At 38.1% G+C, this 25,000-nt stretch overlaps 2 protein-coding genes and 1 non-coding gene across 4 annotated transcripts in view; 1 reads left to right on the forward strand and 2 right to left on the reverse strand.

Moving 5' to 3' along the window:
• The window catches only part of LOC137976213 (acetyl-coenzyme A synthetase, cytoplasmic-like), a 21,825-nt gene extending 2,776 nt beyond the window's left edge, over positions 1-19,049 (reverse strand). Inside the window, exons 1-18 of the mRNA XM_068823510.1 lie at positions 18,661-19,049; positions 15,985-16,076; positions 15,326-15,429; positions 13,143-13,215; positions 12,705-12,780; positions 11,653-11,755; positions 11,367-11,485; positions 10,329-10,403; positions 9,801-9,918; positions 8,166-8,299; positions 7,336-7,468; positions 5,878-5,934; positions 5,461-5,541; positions 4,400-4,508; positions 3,824-3,963; positions 3,055-3,114; positions 2,296-2,341; positions 1-1,517 (exon numbers count right to left, since the gene is read on the reverse strand). The exon at positions 1-1,517 is cut by the window's left edge and continues 2,776 nt beyond it. Of these exons, the coding sequence (XP_068679611.1) occupies positions 1,306-1,517; positions 2,296-2,341; positions 3,055-3,114; positions 3,824-3,963; positions 4,400-4,508; positions 5,461-5,541; positions 5,878-5,934; positions 7,336-7,468; positions 8,166-8,299; positions 9,801-9,918; positions 10,329-10,403; positions 11,367-11,485; positions 11,653-11,755; positions 12,705-12,780; positions 13,143-13,215; positions 15,326-15,429; positions 15,985-16,076; positions 18,661-19,004 (2,076 nt within the window). The 5' untranslated portion in view covers positions 19,005-19,049 and the 3' untranslated portion in view covers positions 1-1,305. The remainder of the gene's footprint in view (positions 1,518-2,295; positions 2,342-3,054; positions 3,115-3,823; positions 3,964-4,399; positions 4,509-5,460; positions 5,542-5,877; positions 5,935-7,335; positions 7,469-8,165; positions 8,300-9,800; positions 9,919-10,328; positions 10,404-11,366; positions 11,486-11,652; positions 11,756-12,704; positions 12,781-13,142; positions 13,216-15,325; positions 15,430-15,984; positions 16,077-18,660) is intronic.
• Positions 19,050-20,919: 1,870 nt separating this feature from the next.
• On the reverse strand, positions 20,920-20,991 carry Trnac-gca (transfer RNA cysteine (anticodon GCA)). The gene has a single exon. It is a non-coding gene; the product is annotated as a tRNA-Cys (tRNA).
• Positions 20,992-21,084: 93 nt separating this feature from the next.
• The window catches only part of LOC137976077 (D-aspartate oxidase-like), a 10,516-nt gene continuing 6,600 nt past the window's right edge, over positions 21,085-25,000 (forward strand). The window contains exons 1-4 of one of the 2 annotated variants that reach the window (XM_068823342.1): positions 21,085-21,189; positions 21,423-21,499; positions 22,945-23,095; positions 24,238-24,339. In XM_068823342.1, coding sequence (XP_068679443.1) covers positions 21,426-21,499; positions 22,945-23,095; positions 24,238-24,339 — 327 coding nt within the window. In that variant the 5' untranslated portion in view covers positions 21,085-21,189; positions 21,423-21,425. Of the gene's footprint in view, positions 21,314-21,422; positions 21,500-22,944; positions 23,096-24,237; positions 24,340-25,000 lie in introns of both variants that reach the window. The other variant, XM_068823341.1, reaches the window with a different exon arrangement.

The following is a 25,000-nucleotide window of genomic DNA, read 5'->3' on the forward strand; positions in this document are numbered from 1 at the left end:
AAGTCAAGTATCTATGCTGATTAATATTGAAGAGCTCACACACCGAACAAGAACGCTACGAAACAGATTTAACGTTACGAGCACAAAAACCCTTCTGCACTCAGTCTCGGTACGGTTTTTGGCCGTTCCCGTCCGAACAAAGGCGTGAAATTTGAGGTTAGACGGTGCACGTGAGCATCGCGGACGATACATGTTTATCTTATTAGTATGTCTGGAAAGTTGGTACACCTTATCAAAGCCAAACGACGTGGGTAATGCGAAGTTTAGTTCTATTTTGAATGACTCGTAGCTTTTGTCGTCGCGGTCGTTGTCGTCGTCTTTGCTTAAGTTCCCGCTAAAGTTAAGATGTCTGTGTAACGTGTCTATCAAAATCAATGTTCACTTATTCCACGTAAACTCCAGTCCAATCAAACGATTACCGAAAGGATTAACCTGGCGTTATATAATTATGTACCTGCATTGAAAAACCAGAGAAACTCCGCCTTGTTGAACTGAAGCACTAGAACCGAAAATTAAATGTATATTTGAACCTACAGAAAAGTTACAACCAGTAAAGAAAATTTCAGAGAATTAACAAACACCCCCTCTTCAGTAATCCATACAACCGTTCTAACCATCCTTCTTATATTAATCTAGCTGAAGAAAACACCCATGAAGGAAATCAACATGGTAGAAAAAAGTTAGGATCATCGCAGTTTGATGAAAATTCCAGAGATTTAATAGACCCCGCGAGCCCCACTGTTAAATTAAAAAACGCCGTGTTTTTCATTATAGGTAAAGATAAACGAGCAGAAATGAGAAAATATCAGACATTTGGTCAAGACCCTATAGCTACAATTACGCTAGAAATGTTTACACTAATCCAAACAAACTTTAAAACGGACGTCCTTAATTGTTAAAGTTGCCTTCATACACGCGAAAGCGGTCTCAGTTTGCTGCCAGCTAAACTGAACCTCTTCACTAGACGTAATTGAAGATACCCGGCACCATTAAATCCAAAATGGCAGTGTCTCGAAGAAAATTGATTTTAATTACGTTTTAAAATACTGCAACAGTTTTCTCTTTTTTCGAAAGAAAATTTTCAACAAACCAAAATGTCCAGCTCCTTCAAATAAAAATTTACGATCTCCCAGACTTGTAAATTTTATAATTTTCCTGTTTTATTTCTTAACCTGGCAAGTACGAACTTTCAACAAGGAGCAATGCCGTTTTCAGTTATTCATCTGGATTAGTGCAAACGACGCCAGAGTTGATTTTCCCCGCCATTATGCATTAGGTGTTTTTCATTTTTAGCACTTCAAAACATTACTCAGGAAGGAAGTCGACATCTGGCCTGTTCTGGAACAATGTATCGATCACCGAGGAGTCAGCCATAGTTGAAGTATCACCAATATTCCTGTCATTCTTTGCTATATGTCGTAAAACACGTCTCATTATCTTCCCAGAGCGAGTCTTGGGAAGTCCGGGTGCATTTTGAATGACATCAGGTGTTGCAAATGGCCCAATTTTGGTACGAACTAAAACAAACAAATCATGAGTGGGTTACGATCAATTACTGAATAGCCGCTGTTTCGGAAAAGGGAGCCCGCGCTCCTCCAGAGGAACGAAAAGTGGCAGAAATCGAGCCTATCCGGATGAGTGGGTACATTACATAAAAGCGATACATTACTCAAAGCTAGGGTTCTAGAAAATACACTAGAAACATCGGAAAGTTCTTCTTCCAGGAAATTAAAGGCTTTTCCCTCCGGGCAAGCAGTCACATTTTTCGTTTCCTAGCAACAATCATTAGGCAGTGGGGCACAGTGATTACAGGGGTTTCCTTGAGATCCAAAAGATCCCAGGTTCAAGACCCGTTGTGAACACTCGCCGAATTTGATCCTTGTAGTCCCTGGTTCAACTTCTCAGTCCACTTATAAATGGCCAACTGGTTAGCCTCCAGGCAGTTGGGATTCTTAACAATTGTACATGTTTTCCTGTCGTTTCGTTGATTGTGTTTCAATGGCCCTGAAAAGGTCCCCGTGGGTACTAGTCAATTAAGTATGTATTGTGTTGCGTTGTATTGCCTTGTATTGTATTAAATCCATTAAATAATTTCGCCCAGGCGTTATATATCATACTGGATCGCCGGATCGTTTCGAGTGTAGTCTAAAAACATTCAACAATCCGTTCGTAATTCAGTCCCCGAGAAGGAAAAGGAAGAGTGAGTGGCATGGCCAAATGTTCATTTGTCTGTTCATTAGAAGTTAATATGTTGGTAGTCATCAACTATTACAAAACAAATTAGCTTATAAATACCTTTGACTTTGAGTTGATTCCTAAGCTCTTCAGTGAATTCCATTCCCTACGTGACAGAAAAAATAGAGTGCGACATAAGTGGTAAGACAGAACAGTGTATTAAGACGTGAAAACTCCCGTTCTTTTGGTGTAAATATTTACATCGCAACGTATTAGGGCTATTCCTCGCTTTGATTGAAAATAATAAGTTAAGTATGTATACAAGGCTTTATTCCATGACAGAAACACTCAAATCGTTTTACAACATTGTGTGGAGCCGTTACAATGATATCCGTTTAAAATTACAGGGAGTATTTAGAGGTGCCACTGAATAAAAAGATAGTGAAACTATAGAGCAATTTTGTTTGGTGAAAAACAAAGAAATTATACTCATGTAGGTGATAAAAAACAACAGACAACAGCAAACTGCTCTCCCTTTGTTTCATGATTGTTTACACTGAGGTACCATATCCCCGACCAACAGTTAGCATTGAATAAAGAAATGCCGATGATGACGATGACGATGACGATGACGAAGATTTTTTGAGGCTACTTCCACTGTCAATGGAACTACTATACAAAAGTGACATGAAAATAACATATTTTAGTCCAGACTCGTTAGTAGGACCTGAAGGAAAGACAACATAGGAAAACTTCCACTTTTGGTCGGAGCGAGACTCGATTACGACGAAATCTCCTGATTTAAAGATCAGAGACCCAACTACTTAGCCACACTGCTTCAAAGTCCTTAAGACCGCACCCAAGAGTGAATGAGATTACCTCCATCAATGTGGTGAAACAGTAAATTGCTTCTCCTTTTTCTTTGTGGGGACACGCAACCTATGTGCAAAAACAAAATGAGGAGCCACACTAGAGCAGTTTTCACATGATTGTCGGAAGTAATTACGCCATTGCAATTGCTACGCTTAGTGATTGGTTAAAAAATCTCGCGCCAGTTTATCAACCAATGAGAAGGATAACCAAAATCAATCGCGGCTTGCACGCGCGATTTTTCCCGCGCTTTGAGCAAGTTACATGGAATTGCTACGAATTTGGATTTGTTCATTGCGCTGTTCGCACCTGCTGTGATTGGTCGAAGTAATTACTTTGGTAATCATGGTGATTTTGGTAACCCGTGATAGGATTTAAACTTCATTTAAATTACCGGACCATCGAGTTTCGCACTGGTTATTTTTTATCTCCTCTGAACCCTGACATTGCACTTTTTTCTTGTTGCCATTTCAGGCTATAGTTTTTAACTATTGCCATGCATAAACTTTTGATTTCTAGTTATCTTTTTCTTTTTGTTTTTTTTAGCTTGATATTTCTTGTTAAACGCTTTGGAGCCTTCTATAGAGCGGTATATAAATGACCAATTAGCAGCAATCTTTGCCGTTTATCAAAAACACGACGCTCAATATCTCTAATTTCTCTGATGCTGTGTGCATTCCAGTACAAGCTTAATGACTGTAAGGTTATGGAATCATTCTTTTTCTTCCAAGACAAGACATAAATTGTGACGATTATCGAATGAGGATTTTCAACTTACGACAGCAGCTTCAGTGACAGCACTGTGTTCGACCAGCGCACTCTCAATCTGAGCGGTGCTCAGCAGGTGACCAGACACATTCATACAGTCATCAGTTCTACCAGTGATCCAGTAATAGCCATCACTATCCCGCTTACAACCTGCAGACAGGAATTGGATGATATTCACTATCCATCGAAACTAGGGGGAACAGCAAACCGCAAACATTAGAACTCGCTTGACCAGTGCCTAGCCGTCAGGGTTTGCGGTTTAAGGTTCACGTTTGTACGGCCAGACAACGCTCCAGAGGTAGGTGATTTACCACAAGGTTTTTTTGCACACACACATTACTACGTTTGAGAGGTATGCTACTTTCTGTAACTTTTTTGCTTATTAATTGTCGAATTCTCTTTCATAGAAACGTAATCTTGGAGAAGATTATCAGGTTTTCCTTTTGTTACTGCTGAAGTAACGCAGACAACTGCGATGCTCAAAAGTCTCATTTAGTATTTCTCCGAGAAACGTTTGCCCGTCATCTGGATTTTTTATACCACAGGACGGATCGTCTCAACAATGACTATAATTAGGCCAACTCACCATCTCCAGTGGTGTAGTAGCCAGGGAACTTGGAAAAGTAAACCTTTTCGAATCTCTCATGGTTGCCGTAGATTGTTCGAGCCATGCCTGGCCAAGGCTGTTTCATAACCTTCAAAGATAAATGAAACCACACATAAAGAAAGATTTCTTAGGTCATTTGTAATAAAGGAATGCATATACATGTATTGAGCTGTGGTGCACTAACAAGTTTGGAGAGCACGGGAGATGCGCACGAGAAGCAATTATAGCTTCTCGTGCTGGCCTGAAGTCAATTCAATAGATCTTATTGGAGTTGAGCCCGCAGGCACATTTTCTTTTGTTCAAAACTACATGCAGAAGAGGCTTAAGGGTCAATTCGATACAAAATGACCCCTTCGCCTCGCTTATGTGGCAAAACCGCTGATAACTCCGATAATAGCGCCCGCTGTTGACCACTTAAATTTGTGCTTTCGAGGTAATTATAGAATTAAAGTTAGATGAAGCTTAAACTTGCTTTAGTAACGCAAAATTTTATTCCAACACAAACGGCACAGATAAGGTGAACAATCGTCGAACTCCACCAATAAATCGATTCTCGTGAAAGGTTACAGAGCTAATAATTGTCATTTACCCGTATCAGTAAATGTGGTTTTATGAACGCAATACAATAACGAGAGCAGTTTTTCTCTTCTTTTCGGAAATTTTCACAGGAGTTGCACGGTCACACCTTGTCCCTGTTTTTTTTTCCAGCTAATCAGGAGGCTTTATTTCAGATTCATGAGCCCAGAGTAAGTGAACCTTTGTGCTGAACGTATCACCCGAACCAGAGATCTTTACCTCGATGATTACCGGAAGACTCAAAGCCACTGGGGACTTGAGACTAAACCACCAGAACGTTTTCATTTTTCGCTTTTTTTCACCAAAGCGATACAAAGCCAATAGTCTTATCCCCTAACCTATTTCGTTTTGCAGGAGAAATCCTTTGAGAGGGGAGGGTGGGGGGGGGGGGGGGAAGGTCTGGCTTCCTATCAAGACTGACTGAGAAAGGAGTAGTTAAGAGGTTTTACTGTTTATACACTAACCAGAAATCCTTCACAAGCTCCTTCAAGCTCATTTCCTTGTTCATCAACAATGGCGGGTACAACACCAAAGAATGGGAAAGACTGAAGAAAAAAGGTTTTGATTATTAAAATAAAAGCAGATTAGATGACGTTTTCTAGGCCGTCTCCGTCGTGATCTCCCTTAATTCTGTTCTAACGAGTGACCATGAATGGGCGCTAGCAACTTGATGGAGGAAACGCTAACCGTTACCCTTACCTTATTGTTAGAAATAGGTAGGAAAATGCTTAGACTTAAAGAGACACTTCACGCTGGATGTCAAAATTGGAGGCGCATCTTACTACTTGTATTGCTACACAAAAGTGCTTCAAATAACATCAACAACAACAAGAAACATCATCAAAGAAACATCAACAACAAGAAAGACAAGAGAGGCTTACTGCAGCTCCTGGTCGCATGGGTGTTGCACCTGGAAGGGATGTTATGACATGTCCACCCTGAAAAAAAAAATGTCTCAAAAATAATGGAATCTATATCTTTAGACTTTTATTCGTCTTTTGGGATTATGATCTAAATTCCAATTCCTGTTTAGGAACAACTACATGTCTGGGAAAAGGATTTTAAAAATGTCTTCTGGCAACACGATATTTATTGGGAGTGCGACCTTAAAGCCAATGTTTAGAGAAGTCAAGAGCCTATGATCATTTTGTGCCAAAAGAATCTCAACAGAATTTAAAGAAAACCGTTTTTTAATCATTATTATCGTCATCATTATCATTATTGGTGTACTTGATGTATGCCAGTACTTGTCAGCATTTGTTTAAAATAATACTAATTATTATTAGTGTCACCCAACTAGTGGACTAATGCAAATCCTGTATTTTAATTGGCTACGCTACTAGAGGATTATTAGTAATAGTCCTCGAGTACCAAAAAGCGTGACGCTTTCTTTCGTTTTATTCCCAAATTAATATTTCTTCAACTTGCATTTGCTAACTTTATTATTGCATTTTCTGTCCGACTAGTTGGGTGATACTAAAACAATTAGACCCTTCGCCCTCAAGGGCTATGGGTCTAATTGTTAATTATTGTACTCAAGTTGTGCAAAACTATTTTCGAAACAAATTCTGGCATATGTTAAGTACATCACTAAATGCATTAAGGGTGCGTTTGGTTGACTGTATTCCAGGATAGGAATACATGGAATAGAAGTAAGAAGTCCTTTGTTTCTATGGAGATTGATGTCAAAAATTTCAAGCACCTGCAAAAATGCTATTTTAAACATATCTTTATTATCCTTGTTGCTCAAAAACGTCAGACATACCGTTTTACATCATCATGCCACAAATTCTTATTTTGAAATAGGGTCAATCGAACGCACCCTAATTTTATTCAATTCTACACCTTATACCTCATAAATTGTGTTCTGTCACTTGAAGATGGTGTCATGGCAACATCAAAATATTGAATGGGACTTCTATTACTCATTTGGTAATCACTAACAATGCTCTTTCATTCATTTCAAACAAGGTTCGCACGGATTTTTCCAGACTTTTTCCAGACTTTTTCCAAAATGCTATTTCTTTCTCCAGACCCAAGTTTAGTATTATAATAATATTATATAGTTTGTCAGATGATGCACTGTGAACATCGTGAACATGATGCAGTGCTGGCATAAGAGAGATCTGAGACTTCATGAATTCAAGAAGACTCTGTACCAATCCTGTTCAAAAATAAGCCAAAAATTCAGAACGATCGAATTTCTAGTCGATTGTAGTCTTTCCCCTCCAAAAAAAAATTAAAGCATTTGTCTCATTCAGACACCCAACCAGAGGTCATTTAATAAAGTTAGAACCATTAAAATGAGATTCATGCATGTATGACAATTAGCAGCTTACAGTCTCTGTCTGCCAATATGTATCCACTATGGCACAATTTCCATCCCCTACAGTGTGGTAATACCACAGCCAGACTTCTGGATTGATCGGTTCTCCTACAGTTCCAAGAACTTTGAGAGACTTACGGCTGTATCTGAAAAAAATGAATATCATAGCATAACATCAACTGGGTTCATGGTGAAATTATCACTTCAATTAGTTAGCCTTGATCCCCTCCAAAAAACAAAAACAGAGACATGCTACTGCACCCTGCAGTTTTAGGATATAACTATACAGAAACAATTCATTGTTGTACCCAATTAAAATCTCAAGACTCTTTGTGCATTGTATTTGCATGATAATGTAACATTCACATTTAAATGATACGGAAATACCTGGAACAAAACGTTTTATTCCCAAAGGGTTTGAACTGGGTACAACATTGAGTTAGCCAATTAGGTCTATTGCTTTAAAAGAATTGAAGGACTCTGGATAAAAGGGTTACATGAATATTCCTTTATTATATTAAGTGAATTTCCACGTTTTTTGGTCAATAGTTTTTGCCAAATCATGCCTATTTTCTGTGGTAAATCATGACAAGTTTGTCTAATAAATCAATAATTTATTGGATACCACTTTTATCTGTTACCAAAGATTAATCATCTTTTTTGCATGCCAAGCAATGGTGGATTCAGGAAGGGACCTTCAGGCCAAGGTTTTGGCCTACAGCACAAGGCTAAGAGAATCTCCATATTACATGTATAGGACATGACCTTGTAAAGTGCTAATTTTTCATACCATGAAGGTGAGAGAAAATTACAATTACTTGATTATGCTACTACTGTACTTACTTCTTTACAACATCTTTGCCAAATTTGATGAGAGCTCTAATAGCTGTGGGAGCAGTGTAAAATTTGGACACCTTGTATTTGTCAACAACATCCCAGAAGCGACCAGAGTCAGGATAAAAAGGAATTCCTTCAAACTTGAATCAACAAAAATATATTGCAAAGTTTGAATTGAGATTTTGCACAGTGTTTGCTTTGGGTGGCACAGTAATTAAATAATAATTTATTATTTTGCTAGCAGGCCAGGAATTTTAAATACAGTTCTTATAATGACAAGGGTATCTTGTGAAATGCCGAAGATTTTTTGCAAGCCTCGAAGGGGCAATGAAAAATACAATGTATTATTGTATGGAAAGCAATTCGCATATGGAGCACTGTGATTGGCTGGTTTCCAGTTGGTATTTTACAGTATGGACCATTATTGATAACAGTCTGTTTCTGTATTCTTTCTCCTGAGTGAAATCATAATCTTCTCTTGGCAAAATTTAATTATTTCATAACAACAGTACAATATTATTATTGCAAGCGGAATTTACTTTTACATGTAAAAGGTTACCTTTCAAAGCTTGCTGCTAGAAGACAAAGATTACAGTACGAACATTGACCAAGTGGAGAAGTGTTCAATCGCTCAAAGAAATGATGCCATATAGTAAACAGCTTACTAACCTCACTTGCTCGGGAATGTACCCCAGAATATTCGCCCCTGGACGTTTCTGTACGGACCGCACTGTGCTTGGTCAGTACTGCCATGACATTGGGCCAATATTCCCTGGTACCGCTCCCTTGTGCTTGGTTAGTAAGAGGTTATGTCTGAATACAAATTTCTAGTTTCTAAAGAAACCGTGGTGCTGCGTTGGTGGGAGAGTGAAACAGGAAAATTTGGTTTTATCAAAAGTGTTGAAAAAGGCCAAATTACCACCATGAGTGATTTGGAAAGCTGACGTTTCGAGCGTTAGCCCTTCATCAGAGCGAATAGAGGAATTGCATGTGGGTGTTGCTGGTTTTTATGTGGGTATGGAAGAGCTGTGCCATTGGTGGAAATATGGTAACATGAATTTGTGAATAAATTAATTAACCTATTGACATCCAAACCAGCCGAAACCGGCCAGACTTAGTATTTTACTCTGTCTAACACCAGACGATTTTACTCGACAATGGGGAACCCCTGAGAGTCAATGGGTTAATGGAATGAGAGGCGTTCACTGACTGATGGCTGTGTTGATTACAAGCTTTTCAAAGAAATCATGCCAAGCTGACCACATTTGTGGGACCACAACACCAGGAACCCGGTGCCAGAGTTTTTGTGAATGTAATGTTTCAGTTCTTTAACATTTTCAGATAATTTTGCAAAAAATGTTTGTGAGACCAGGGCTATGGGAACAATCCATATCAAAGAATACTTGAAAGTTCAAACATTACGTAAGTGATATGATAATTACAAAGGCAACACCTGTTTAAGAGACTCTTAAGTGTTACATGTGCTGTGTTGCGCCCAAGAAATTGCCACTGGGTAGTCTCAGCATTACCGGTTTAAAATAGTAACTGTCATGGTATGGAATTATATGTACTATTCTGCTAAAAACCAAGCAAACAAACAGATCCATATTCACAAGTAAATATAACAATATAGATAAATACCAGGACACTGGTGGCACCATTTGCCAGGGGACCATAGGTGATGTAACTGTGACCAGTGATCCAGCCAATGTCTGCAGTGCACCAATAAACTTCTCCTGGGTGATAATCAAATACATACCTAAAAACACACCATGGAATGTGATTAAGAAAATGAAAATGTGCAAAATAGAAGTGTTAATTTTTCTTAATAACTAGAAAACAAAAGAATATTAAACATTTCACCCCCTGAAACAGTCCCCAGGGACAAGTAAAATATGTGAAATCTAAAATTGTCATTCATAGGAGGGAAGGATTAAAGGGGTCATTTAACAAGCAGTTTTCCGAGAGAAAACCACGGTAAAACTGTAGAATATTGTGCAAATTTTTCTGTTGTGTGCTTCATTTATAATATTACTGCATTTAATACCTCAGTTTTTTGGTTATAAGGCACAGCATTTTTTCTCAAAGAAATAATTGTAAAATGGAAAGGACACCGGAGAAGACAAGTGGTGTACCAGACCCCTTGATAGTAGTCACGTGATTACTTACTTAAAGGTGATAGCAGTGTATAACATGTAGCCGCCTACTGTGTGTAGTACTCCTTTAGGCTTTCCTGTTGAACCACTAGGCAAAAAAAAAATAATATCGAAAGTTAGGGATTGGCTCATTTTTTATAAGGTTGACCGGTGCGGGGAAAAAAATGATAGCCTTTCTCTATTTTTCTAAAGCCCACCCAAAAAGCATGTTTTTTGAACCTAGCCAGTTCAGTATTTTTGGTCAAATTTACCAAAGCCCATTCAATTTGAAGTGACAGTATTAAATTTGTTCAAATCATAAAACGTTTATAAATTACAACTAGTCAGACTGCACTAATTAAAACAACTTCGATGGAGTAACTTTGATTAAATCAAATTTAAAAAATTGCATCAGGTTTGCAGAAGGAAGCTGCATTTGAAAAGCAGGATGGTGTATGCTGAGGAAACTGTCTGAACAATCAGTCTAGCCCAGAAACAGGCCAGTACCACTAACTTTAAGGTATCACTTTTCAGTGACTGCCTACCAAGTACTTTTTAACATCCCTGTCACCCTGTGTACCTCCCTTTGGGATCAACCAACAGGTTGTAGAGCAAAATCTTAGTCCTCCCACACTGAACACTAGTAGCTACGCCATTAGCCAACTGCTACAACCTGACAGCCAACACACAACACACTGACGGGATTGAATTTGTTACCACAACCAAACAATTCATACAATTTGCAACAAAGCCTACAGTGCATTAGTGAGGGCCACAGGTTTCTCAGTCTATGACTGGAAATTAAGTGTTTTCCCTTGTTAAATAAAGTTATTTATTTTTTATTTATTTATCACATGACGAAGCTTAACAGACACTATAAGCCAAAAACAAGGGACACATAAAATTAATGATAACTAAAAACACAGCACTATTCTGAAAACATTTGGGTGGGTGGGTGGGTAAAATGTAAGTTTTGGCAAAGGCAGCCACAAACTGACTCACCTAAGGACCACACACCAATTCTTAGACACCATGGGAATGTCAAATCTTTATCAAATCAAAACAGCCTCACCTGGTATAAAGCATAAATAAAGGATCCTCTGCATCTGTCCAGCATGGTTCACACTTGTCACTGGCTGACGACATCAGCTCATGCCACCAACAGTCAATACCATGCTCATCAAATTTTATCTACAAATAAATAGAATTACATTGTATTATTGTTTTGACATGAATGCTATGAAGTTTAATTAAGTTTTATACTCTATTGTTGTTATAATTATTGTTATATAGGAAGTGGTCTAGTTGACATCAGAAGTCACAAATAATAGAATCTCCAATTTGAAATAACCACAAACCTCTGAGTCAGGACAAGGTTTCTTTGCCAAAGGTGATGCAGAACCATTTTCTGCGTCACCACCAACATGCTTGACTACAATACAGCTTTCTACACTGAATCCTCTAGAAAATAAAGTAGCGCAGTATATTATCATTATAATCATCACCAGCATCCTCATTATTATTAGCATACGTAGTAGTACTTTAATTACATGTAAGCAAATTTAAGAATGATGCACACCTATTAAATGAAATGTTGACAATTGAAAATCATTGAATTGGGAACTCGGAAAAATCTTGAGTCCCAGATGGGATTCGAACCCACGCCAGTAGAGTCTCCAGCAGCTCCGTGGTTAGAGCATCCGATTAGATCACAGAGGGTTGTAGGTTCGAATCCCATCTGGTGCTCGGATCCTAGTTCCCAATGGGTTCCATTGTCAACATTTCATTTAATACGTGTATAATTATCATTCTCTCATTTGCTCACTTGGATGGTTGGCAGGCCGCGTCTCAGATATGCCTTAAGGTGATTGCGCGATGCAGTTATGAAATTTTCATTAGCCTCCTTTTCCTGTGACGGTCACAAATAAAAGAAAACTCTAAAATGATATAACTTTAAAGACTTAAAGGCGACCATTCATCCAAAAGTCATTGCACTCATTTGTTTTTGTTTTCATATGACAGCTTGTCCACGGCGTGATCTGAATGGCTGAATGCACTCACTCAGGTGAATCATGTCAGCCATTTGGGTACCTTTGTGTTACACAAAATTCAGTCACAGTGAGCAATGACTTTTGGCATTTAATAAAATGTAAAACTATTCCTTGGCTATTAAAAGTAGTTCGATCAGTTTTGTCATGGCGGAGCTCAGCTCAGGAATATGCATAATAAAACGATTATTGAATTCGGTTTTCGCATGTTAGCGATAATTATCAAGGCCTCAGTTTGTGTTATCCGCCTCAGCCTTCGGCTTCAGCAGATAACACAAACTTTGGCCTTGATAATTATTGCTAATATGCTCAACCTCATCCAATAATTGTTAAATAACAATGCAATACCATTTGTCACTCACTTTTCCCTGCACGTAGCTATGGCCGCGTCAGAAATTTCTTTCAAGTGAATAAGCTTCTTTCCTCTATAAGAGCCATCTGTCAACAAAATCATGACCTGATTCAACTTGAGCCAATCCAGGCATACATAGAATTTATTTAGGAGGAGCAGAAAGGGTCCAGAAGATGTAAGGGCTTCAGATTTAGAATGTTGTTCTGCCAGGTACAAAAACCACCCTGAATAATGGCCATATTTGACTTAAGTGGTCTAAGCTCTACCATGCTTTTTAATTAAAACCTGTAGCCAACTGGTTGGGTAGAGTTTTCTAAAATGTTCTTTTCTCTTTTTTTCTTTTCTTTTGTTCATAAATAAACAAATAAACAAACAAATAAATAAATATTAGATAGACTCCAGAGACCAAAGGGGATTGGAAAATTAAACAATGGATGGTATAATTCACCTGCAGTAATAAGAATTTTGCAAGATGAATCAAGAATTCGTTCAGCCAATGATTCTGCTGAGAATCCCCCAAACTGGAAAAAAAAATAACAAGAAAAAAAAAAGTTGCTCGAATAAAATTTGAAGCAACTTCTTAATTTGTCATATTAATTAATTTTATCAAGTGAAGTTATGATGAGGCTAAATATAATTTAGACAAAGTTAAAAACAAGCCAAAACAGGGGTTTCTCCTGGGGTATTTGGAGAGACTCTATGGAGGTTTACAGGGGGCATTGCCATGTGCTAAATGGCTTGAGTTGCCTTTTTGCTTGCTTGTGTGCTTTTCCCTCCCACCCTCCCTCCCATATTTCACACACTGAGTTTTCTCAGTGATGTGGTGCCTGGGAAGTCGATTGTGGCTCAGTTGCCCTGGTGATCTCCTTGCTGCTGAAGACAGTGCTGACTCCTCTCTTGCTGCATTTATGATACCTATCCTCCAATATATCTTGAGATCTATGTCTTTTTTAACTCATTGACCCCTGGGAGTAAGACTTAATAGATTTTACTCTAATGCCAGACAATTCCACTTGTCAATAATGGGGACAGTAGGGTGGTCTAGGTGTCAATGGGTTAAGAAAACACACAGATTATTATTGGTTGACTAAGGTGATGAAGCGCACAGTGAAGGAGAGAGAGCTAGAGAAAGTGAAAGGAACACCGATTGTGAAGGTACTATATTTGACATTGTTAAATCCCCCGAAGAATTACCACATTCACCTTGTCAGATCTCATGCCAAAAATTTGTGCATAAGGGATGGATTAATGCCATAATTATTTCTGCATGTGCAGTGGAAATCATTGCAAAATTACTTAATTTTTTTACAGATCACCAAAAGGAATTTCTCCAGCACACACCTGTGTCCCAGAAATGCAAGAAAAAGAAGCACACAGATTTAAGCAAGTGTTCCAAAGTGTCCCCTTACTCTTTTCCCCAACTTTCAACATTACTCATGTCTCTGAATACAGACAATAATAATATTTTTAACATCACAATTTAAGTGCAATACCGGTAATAGGCCACTTGCACTAAGAGGTCACGTGACCATTGCTTCCTTTAAACAATGAGTTGGAATCTTGCTGATGCAAAAAATTGACAGAGCACATAAAAATTAGCTTACACCCGAAATTTGAGAGGAAACGCATTTAAGGAAGATATTTTATGGCACTTTGATTTTTCAACGAAGCAGTATGATTTGTATTGGCCGCCATGTTGGAGGGCATACTCTTGCCCTCCAATATGGCGGCCAAAACTACTTTTTGCTTATATCTTGTTAAACGTTTAATAGTTACGCTCAGATGTGCTGTAAACGTTAGCACATAATTTTTTCAACATCCTCCTTGAAGTTTAAGTGCAAAGCTTGTGTTCAGAAAGAAGTAATTCATAATTTTAAAAATCACATTTCGGTCTCGTGACCAGCGAGGAACTTACTCATTTTAAGAAAATGGTGCGGGTTTGAAAAACCAAATCACTATTATTATGTTTAAGATATGACCCACTAATCGTTTTTCGAAGGCAAAATCATATAGCTTTCATTTTCATGAAAACTATGTCACATGACCTCTTAGTGCAAATGGCCTATTAACATCACAATTTAAATGCTAACCTTTAACCTAACCTTATTGTTCGAAAAATAGGTAGAAAATGCTTAGACTTATAGGGGCGCTTCACTTTGGACGTCAAAATTGTGCTTTAATCTAATAATATTACTTGCATTTCTGGACCCAAGTGTGTGCTGGAGAAATTTCTTTTTGTGATATGTAAAAAAATAAAGTACATTTGGAATGATTTCCACTGCACATGCAGAAATGTGACATCAATTTATCGCTTATGCATTCTGAAAGAAATGTTTATATTTGAAGTGCCTGCTATAGACATCACAGAGGTCATGGGTTATGGACACAAGGTTAGAGGTCATGGGTTTAAATCCTGTTGAAGCTGCTGGAAATTGTCAGATGTCTATAAGAGACAATTGCTTAAAATTGCAAATAAGTTTTAGGATCATACCTCTCTTTCATCTGTAGCCCACACATCATATATAAACATTTCCTTCATTGAGTCCATTCACAGGAACACATGAACCCAAAAAATTTAAAAAGCACGAAAATTTAAGCTATTGATATTGTAAATATCAGTATGTAACTTACCACAATAGAGTGGACAGCTCCTATTCTTGCACAGGCAAGCATGGCAACCACTAACTCAATAATCATTGGCATATAAATTGCCACACGGTCACCCTTCTGAATGCCTATGAAAACCAATAATTCACTAAAATGATGAATAATTAAGATCTGTTGTAATTTACCTTACACTTTTTTATTTACTTCATTTTCCACCCTTATAATTAAATACCATTGAGAAATAACTATTCCTGAAATAGTTAAGCAACTGGCTTTGCTGGCTATTACCCAATGACATTTGAATTCTCTAATGCAACTCCTCTTCACCAAGCTGGCTTAGGGCTCGACCTGTGAAGATCTGGAGATTTATTTGAGTCAACTTTCATTTCTTTTGCTTGTGGTTTAAAATTCATACAGTAGTGTTTGTTGCTTTTGCTTAAGCTGCGAAGTTTGTATATAGATTCTTAAAATATATTCATTTCTCCTGCACAGGCATTGTTCTTAAATTATATTTGAATAATGTTCATCATTGTTTGACCTCGCCATGAAATTATGAGCAATGGCTCAACCAAACTTGCCTGGCATGCTGCTGAAGAATACCAAAAAGGTAGGATTATGGATAAAAATAATTACTCCTGATTATGAACCAAATTTACTGAACAAAAATGGTTTCATTTGATTACCTTTGTCTTTCAGCACATTAGCAAACTTGCATACTTCAGATAAGAGTTCCTTATAGGTAATTTGCTTGCTATCTTCTGGAAAATTTCCTTCCCTAAAGTGTGGCACATGTTTGATCAATGAATTATTTTTATTCTTTCATTTGTTTATTAAAGGAAAGCAAAAGAGCAACTGCTCTGTACATAACTCTGGCCTTTGCCTTTACAAAAGTAATGATGACGATCACATTGCCATTGTAATTTACAGATGGTTGACAACCATTTCCAAAGCTTCACAAAGATACCATTTTACATGACCCACATCTATAGTACTCTGAAAGCAACAATTAATGTCTTGATTGTCAGGAGTGCAAACAAGCATCTTTAATCTCAAGTGATCCATTCTTAAAAACTGTAGGGTTCAAACTGATGATCTAGACATCAGAATATTGTTGCAAACTTGTTTCATCTAAATCAGAATTTGCTGTTATACATAGAGATGTCACAGTCAAGTTCACTAGCTACTGTATTATCCAAAAAATATGAGTTGAAAGTATGGAATAAGTCTATGATAAGGTAGGTATTCTTAACATTTTATTAAAAATAGGGGTTGCAAAAGGCAACGTTATAAAATGCAGTCTGATATTACTTGGAACATCAACAACACAAGGAACGATTCTAGACCATTTGGACCCAGTACAATATTTTATTGACTTACTTAAGCCCCAAAGTACACAGAAAATAAAAACCTTTCAGAATTCATGTTATATCATTTTATTAATGGAGGATATGTTACAGTCCACAGGCAGCCCAAGCTCACGAAATGAACACACACGTGACTTCATATCAGTGTTGTGTTATGAAGAATCTATTTACAAAGGTTTGTATGGAAACTCAACGGTTTTGTTTCAAACAGCATAAAATGTAATGTTCAGAGTGAATAAAATTGACTTACCTTGTTGCCAGGATGTATTGTTTGTTTTTTGCCAGCATCTCAGACTGTTTTGTTGCTAGTACTAATTTGAAGTTCATTGCTAAGATAACAGACAAGGTTGAACAGACCTTTCTGGAGTGGCTGTTCCTCAAGGCGAAAAATTCTGCTAGAAAATAACCTCCCGCCTCACTTTCCCCATAAAATCAAAGCAGAGCCTATTGTGAAATTTCCACAGCCAAGCAAGCTCGGAGAGACAGCTTAGTGGTAAACGATATTTGAATGGAATTGTGTAGCAAGTGAATCGATAGGGAACTGCAAGATCTCTGACTCCTTTACTTTTATGGAGAAATTGAGGCTAGAGGTTATTTTCCAGCAGAATTTTTTGCCTCAAACGATAGCCACTCCGGAAAGGTCTGTTCAGCCATGTCTTTTTGTTAGCAATGAACACCAAATTAGCACTAGCTTGCAGAGAAAGCTTCAAAATGGTCCGAGACACTGGTAAACAACAAACAAATTTTATACATTGCTGCAACATGGTAAGTCAATTTTATTCCCAAATCATTACATTTTATGCTGTTTGAAACAAAACCATTGAGTTTCCATACAAACCTCTTGTAAAAAGAGTCTTTGTAACACGTTACACCACTATGAAATCACGTATGTGTTCATGTCGTGAGCTTGGGCCACCTGTGTACAGTCAAGCTAAGTCAAGTTTACCAAGACCACTCAAAGATTGGAGTCTTTGAAACAGGCCTTATCATGTTTTTGGAAGCCATCTTGATGGGCAGACAAACATGTCCAAAATAAAAGTGTTTCTATCAGAAACTGTGTTAAAATAACTTGAGAAAACCTTGAATGTACAAAAGTTTGTGAATGGTAAACTTTAGTTGCTAACCAAAGGATTTTACTGACAAAATTTGAGGATCCTACCTGCACTAGAATTTGTCCAGTGAAATTTTAAATTTCCCTCACATTTGTCTGTAATAATATTATTTGCCACAGACGCATGTCTGACTGAGTGAAAAAAATTTTAAGCAATTTAATGGCAAAATTTAAAATTCTGCTGGACAAATTCCAGTGTTCCTTCTCAAACATGACCTTTGTCACTTCAGCCATTTCCAAGTCACAGCTCTGTGATAATGTCATTAATGATTCTGTGATTCAGGATTGTAAAGATTCTCAGTATTGTCATTAAGATAAGTCCCTTAATCTTTCACCAAAGACTTGATCTATTTTTGAGATGTTAACATGTCTCAATACATAGAATCTCCACAGGTTATGTCATTCAAACAGGCAACCCTCATGTTTACAAAACAGCTCTTCAGAAGGAGGAACCCGCTAACATTTGGGGGTGTCAATATCCAAATATTCATTTCAGTTAATTAATGGAAGGTAATCCTATATTCTAAGATAATGTAGCAGTTACAGAGCAGCTAGTCTATTGTTTTGTTTCCTTCCAGTATGCAAATGGCACACTTGAAAGAAATAATTGACCAGTTAAGCACGGCCATGCGGTCTGTGTGAAAACTCGAGTTTTAACAAGTCATTCAAACGTATAATTAACACTTATGGAATTTAAAACGATTACGGGTACTTTTTAAATTTCCTCCAGCAAAACATAACAAAAATTATTCCGACTCAATGTAAGGGTAACTAAAATTAAGTTAATTGTGTGCAGTAAATTTCTTCCAGACTTTGGAACTGCACAGTCATCATCGAACATATGCATTCAGTTACAAGCAATGTGCATGGAAACAAAAGCTTACCAGAAAAATGCCACAGTATCGCCAAGTCCCTTCTCAACGTTTCTGTCAAGGACATTGTAGGAAATGTTAGTGACAGCTCCTTCCATCCATTTGATGTCAATTTTGTCTTTTCGAGTGTCAAAGTTGAAATGCATGAAGTTGTCTTTGCTTGGCGCGACTTTCCAAAAAAACTCGCTTGCATAGTCGCCCCAAAATTCTGCCGGATTTTCTATCGATTTCGCGTACAGTTCCTTGTAGCGACCCATACTAGACACATATGCTTGGGATTTGATTTCTTCAGGGGGATAAAACGATTCCACGATGTCTTTTTCATGTTGGTTTTGTGAATTTTCAAAGGCTTCCATGTTCGCGTGTTTTTCCAATGGCTTCCGGCTGCCAATGACAATAGAGCGACGAGAGAGTCTAGAGCGACTAATGGAGCGTAGAACAAAACTGCAGGGAGAGGTGTGTCAAACTCGAACCAATCCCCAGTGATGGCCATTATGGGATACCCAGGGGCAGATAGTGGGGACGAGGACAAAATGGAGGCGGGCGGGAAAATTTTGCTCGTCGCATTTTTTCCCGCCCGCTCTGATTTTGTCTTCGTCCCCACTATCTGTCCCTGGGTCTGCGAAGATGATGGCCGTTCACAGTGTTTTCGAACACGAGAAACATCAGGGCCGGGTTGTTAAAACCACGATTAAGCTAATCCAAGATTATCGTAAATTTTTATTTCAATTTTGTAACTTTTCAGTGAAATCTTCTCTTTAAATTTTTTGTCCTTCAATTTTGGCTTCGACCAATGTCAAACTCCAGGAAGCATGGACAGTGAAAACACTTTTATTCAAGAGAAATTAGAACTTTGCAATCGATTAACTTTTAAACCTAGCCTTTTGAACAACCAGTCCCAGGTGTTTTGAACCATCGTTAAAATATCAGAGTTGCTAATTATAAAATCAAGAGCCAAGAGTCAGGGGCACCCAACGTCAATTTTCGGAAAGTATCTGTTCGGAAGACGATTTGAGATCTAGAATTTTCGGAACATTTGTTTTAAGATTTCTTGCTTGCCTGTCTGTCCTAGGATTTTCGAACATCTGAAAAATGGTACAATTGCCCATTTTAAACGGATTTTTGCCTAAATAGGTCACCTAGAATTTACGGGAGCCTTTCTTCTGGCTAAGATTTTCGAAAAGGTAAGTTTTGATCCCCACAATTTTCGGATCACTAGACTTTCAGCTAGGAAATCCGAACAGATGAAATTTTTTTAGGGGATAAATATATGCTTATATCTACCGTTTAATACCAAAAAATGATTAACGATGCTATGTTTAAGTAGTTTTGAACTATATTCTCGTTAGATGCCCCTGAAGAGTGAATTAGATAATTCACTCTTGTAGGAGCACTCTTGTAGAAATCAATTGAAGATCAATGATTAGCTTAAATATTTCTTTTTGCTTTACTCACAACACAACACCAGCTTATTTCAACAACATCTTGAAGCCTTATCGCATGTCTTAGGCCAGTCCCTTACAAATGAATTTTAACCCAGCAAAATGAAATATTACGTCACTTACCAGGCTGAGGCACCCTTAAAATTTCCCAGCCCAGATTGGTCCAGATTGTGCAACAGCTTGCTAGAACCAATTTCTTGCCAAAAACATCTCTTTGCTTTTATCCAGGACAATGTACTGAATGCCGATCCCCATGTTAAAATTGACTGAGCCTTCGACTTAGAAATTTCTTGCAAGACCGGCGTGACGCTTTCTTTCGTTTTATTCCCAAATAAATATTTGCTAACTTTATTATTGCCTTTTCTGTCTGACTAGTTGGGTGATACTACTATTGACTCGTATCCCTTGCGGGCTACGGGTCTAACTGTTAATTATCAACTCTGTTGATAAAACCAAATTTTTGTATACTACTTCCCCACCGACGTAGCACCACTCTTTCTGTAGAAACTACCCACAATTCCCTCTCTATCTCAAGAACGGAGAGGATTTAAATCGTCAGACTTCACCGTCAGTTTGCTTTTTGGTACCTTGAAAACGTGTTAAAAGATCGGCTTTCCTGCCTTTAGTAGGTTCACAAATGGCTTTTCGGGACTTTCGAGAAACGGGCCCCAGTTCCCTTACTGTTCAGCGAGTCCATCATAACACCGAAGTTTGCATTGTCCTGTTGTGTAAGTGTGAAATAACAAATGATGTGAATAAAACAACACGCCAAAAGGAAAGAAAATCATAAATCGAAAGAAAAAAAGATGAAGCACAAAAGGAGTTCCAGAGGGGGCACTCGGAGTTGAACCAAGGACCTCTCGATCTGCAGTCGAATGCTCTACCACTGAGCTATACCCCCACTGCCGACATATTTTGTTAAGTTATACGAAGTGAATCCTTTAACGTATAAAATTAGTTCCCAGTCTTCTTCAATATTGAACAGAATGGTAACATTCTTCGCCGGCTCAACCAAATTAAGAAACGCGTTGCACGTTGCAAGGGAGACAAGCTCTTGTGACCTTTATTGTGCCCTCAGTAGATCTGGCCAATCACAAAAGTGAGTCGTAAGGGGCCGAAAAACTAGTTCCCTGGACTATGGGGTGCTATCATTCTTTAGCTCAAAGTAGGGGGACACACCACCAGTCGCCGCAGCAATTCGCCTTGTGTGACACGGTTACAAAGTAATTATTTTGGTTTGGTTTTACGACACTCGATGGAAACTCACTCTATCAAGATTGCTATAATTCCTGCAGGCTCACTTAATGTAAGTCTCAGATGTTATTTTTTTAGAAAATGCATCAAAGGGTTCTCATCATCGGAGGTGGAGTCGCCGGTCTAACCACTGCTTATTCACTTCTTGAAAAGGGGTGAGTTAAACTGAGTTGAACTGATTTGTGTTAACTGTTAATTTCAATTTACAGTGTCCCCAATTAGTGCTTCAGTGCCAGAACGACTAGACACTTAGGTTCCTTTCTTTCTTTTCCGAGGGCGTTTGGGTTAAATCCTTTATTGCTCTGAATCCTTCACCCTACATGTATCTCTTTCTGAACTTAGTTTAGTTACCACCTTTCAGTTTTAATATTACGCCTATGAACTCTTGCTTCCTTCCTTTCTCACCTCCCTGTTCTATGAATCTTCCCTTTCTTTCTTGTATTTACTGGCTTACTTGTGCTCATCAGAGTATCAAGTATTTACCCTAACCCATAAAATGAAAGGTAAAATTTCAGAGTGCTTAGGCCTAATTACTGAAACGAGTGCTTAGGCTTAATCAATATATTATTGCTACATTGACTGTGAGTCTCATTGACTCAATTGACGCATTGACTCATAATTTTACCATTTGACTCATAAATCATGGTACCTCTGACAAAATAGGGATAAAATAGTGTACTTTAAAGCTGTTTTGCATTAATTTTGGTTTGCAGTCATATGATCAAGTACATGTATCTCATTTCTAAAATAGGGATAAAATAGTCTATTTTAAAGCTGTTTTGTTTTAAGTATTGAATGGCCTCCATCAGTAAGATTGAGTCATCCTATTTTATGGCTATTTTGAATACCAAAATGGCATACAGAATATTTTATTCCTATTTTACAAACCAATGCTTCTAGCTCTTAATACTCCCGTATTTTAAAATAGGGTTAAAATAGAAGTAAAACAGCAGTAAAATAGGTGGTCTATTTTCCTAATCAAAGAAAATAGCAGTAAAAAAGAACTCAACAAAATTAAAATAGGGGTAAAATAGGTATAAAATGTAAATAAAATATAGATGTTTTTGTAAGGGTAGTCACGCACTCTTTAATGTGAAATTGGAGGAACTTGCATCATTCAGATCTAGGAATTTGTCCCATTTTTGGGAATTTAGAGATTGGAATGTCTGCACCCTCACAAACATTATGTTCTATGTAACAGAGAGCCCAACTATTTGCAGTTAGACTTGATCTGATGTGCAGAGGTCCCATGATTTATGAGTCAGATGGTCAATGAGTCATGAGTCATGAGTCAATGAGACTCACAGTCAATATAGTAATAATTTATTGATTAAGCCTAAGCCCTCGTTTCAGTGATTACGCCTGAGCACTCTCTGAAATTTTAGCTTTCATTTTATGGGTTAGGGTAACTGCACTAACTCATTGACTCTTTGACTCATGACTCATTGATTCATTGACTCATAAATAAAAACTGGGAGTCTCATAGTAAAACCGTGAGACTTGAGAGGTCTTTCTTTGTTTTTATCTTCATGTGCATTGAGTTATTTCTTTTTTGTTGTCACTGTTGCCTTTTTTGTTGCTCTTTAATAACTCTGTACAGCTATGGCGTAACTGTTGTATCAAAGGAGTTTCCTTCAACTCGTCACTTGCCACGGATTGTCTCAGAAGCTGCAGGGGCGTGGCATGTGCCACAGCAAATGATGTCAAGCCACCCTGCCAGTGCACAAGAGGACTTAGCAAAACTACTCAAGGTGAGAACATTGCAACCCTTTTGGCCAAATATTGTAGGTGTGTTAACAGTTTTATCAAGTACTAAGTTTATGTAGTACCGTTATATACATAGCTCTCACATGCCAAAATTTGATCGAGTGATTGGCAAATCGTGGCCATGAGCCCCCACTCAGGGCTGGAGGCAGGCTTACTCCATTGGAGGATACAGTACAGAGTGCTAGCCAGAGGGACCAGGGTTAGGGTTAGGGTTACAATTTTGGACAAAAGAGTTAGGGTTCTCGGCAATGGTGAGAGTAGCCTCCTGTATCTCTTCATTTCATCTTGTCACGATATGCTCTTCCAAAACAATGCTATTATACGTTGAATGGTTATCATGATACAATGACAAAAAAGTAACCAAAGTTCTGGTGTTCTTTGGGTGTTTTGCGGTGTGTTTGCCTTTTCTCTGAATGATATTTGTTTTGTTGTTGAATTTTAATTTGGACTTGGGTTTACTGGGATGTGGCCTTACTAAGATGCAAGCTTCGTTGCGAACGTCAAAGGCTGAGCATTCTAAATTTGATGGAAAAGTTCAAACACTGATTGTGGGTCCCTAATTAAATATGGTAGCAGCTTGCCACTCTCTGACTACAAGGAGAAAAGATTCGCCAGGCTGGAGTCTGACCGATGTGCATAGCCTGCAAAGCAGGCGTATTTTAGCGAGCTAAAGCGAGATTTATATCATGATCAAGTGTTTGGTTGCCATATTGGATTGGCAAGATCGAGGAGAGCATGGAGTAAGTACAAAAAGTGTACTTATGTCTAGCAAGGTGGTAGGGAGATTGAAAACTCTGTGTAGAGGAGGGGGTCAGGAGAGAAAAAGGATTCTCTCCCCTCACTGGTTTATCATTTTGTTACTCCCTCCATGCTTTCCTTGATCTTGCCAATCCAATATCGTGACCAAAACACTAGATCGGAATATACCGGCACTCGCTTGCTAAAATTATGCCTGCTATGCAGGATTTGAGTCCTGGGTTGCAATAATTCTTTGATGCAATTTTTAAACTACCTTATTTTCCAAGCTAAGATTCCTTAGACAAGTTTTGTTGACATGTACAAGTTATAACAATCTTTTGTTTTTATCAGTTGCTGAGTGGTTCATATTCTTTTCACTAATGTGCAGAAATGGGCAGCATATGGTAACAAGAGGTACTTGTCTCTTTGTAACGATTCCTCACACACTGGGGTTTGGCTAAGGGAATTTGTTCATCTTCATGACAAGAAGGTGCATTTTGTTTTCAATTAAGTTTGTTGCAGTTTCCTTCCCTCTTAAAGTTTGTAGAGAATGCTGGAAAGCAAGGGTGAAGAGGTGGATCATTGTAGGGTTCGGCATCTCCTCTTCTTAACTCCAGAAGTTTCCGTGCAATGAAGAGGTTTAGAGGAGTTCTTAGTTGTGCATGTTGCAATGTGATGCAACAAGGACCAGAATTTTGTTTTTAATCTCTTGGCCTCAATTGTCGTTAACCTGCAGCTTCTCTCTGATATTTACTTAAGAACCTCAGTTTCCCAAATCCTCAGTTGTTCGGAAGGTGGATAGCACTTACATGTACCATGCAATGAATTGTAACCATCAGGCTTGTTCAAAAGGTGGATAATGCTATCCACCGGATAAACCACTATGCAGCAGATGAACACCAGCAAAACCAATCAAGTTACCTGTATCCAGGATAATGCTATCCATCCTTCAAACAACTGGGGTCAGATAATGGGTATCGAAACCAAGCACAAACTGAGTGAGTAATATGCAGATGAGTGTACACCATTTATGAGTCAATTAATGGTCAATGAGTCATGAGTCAATGAGTCAATGAGTTAGTGCAGTTAACCAAACCATAAAATGAAAGCTAAAATTTCAGAGAGTGCTTAGGCCTAATCACTGAAACGAG

Source organism: Montipora foliosa, chromosome 11, assembly GCF_036669935.1.
Source record: "Montipora foliosa isolate CH-2021 chromosome 11, ASM3666993v2, whole genome shotgun sequence".
Taxonomy (NCBI): Eukaryota; Metazoa; Cnidaria; class Anthozoa; order Scleractinia; family Acroporidae; genus Montipora; species Montipora foliosa.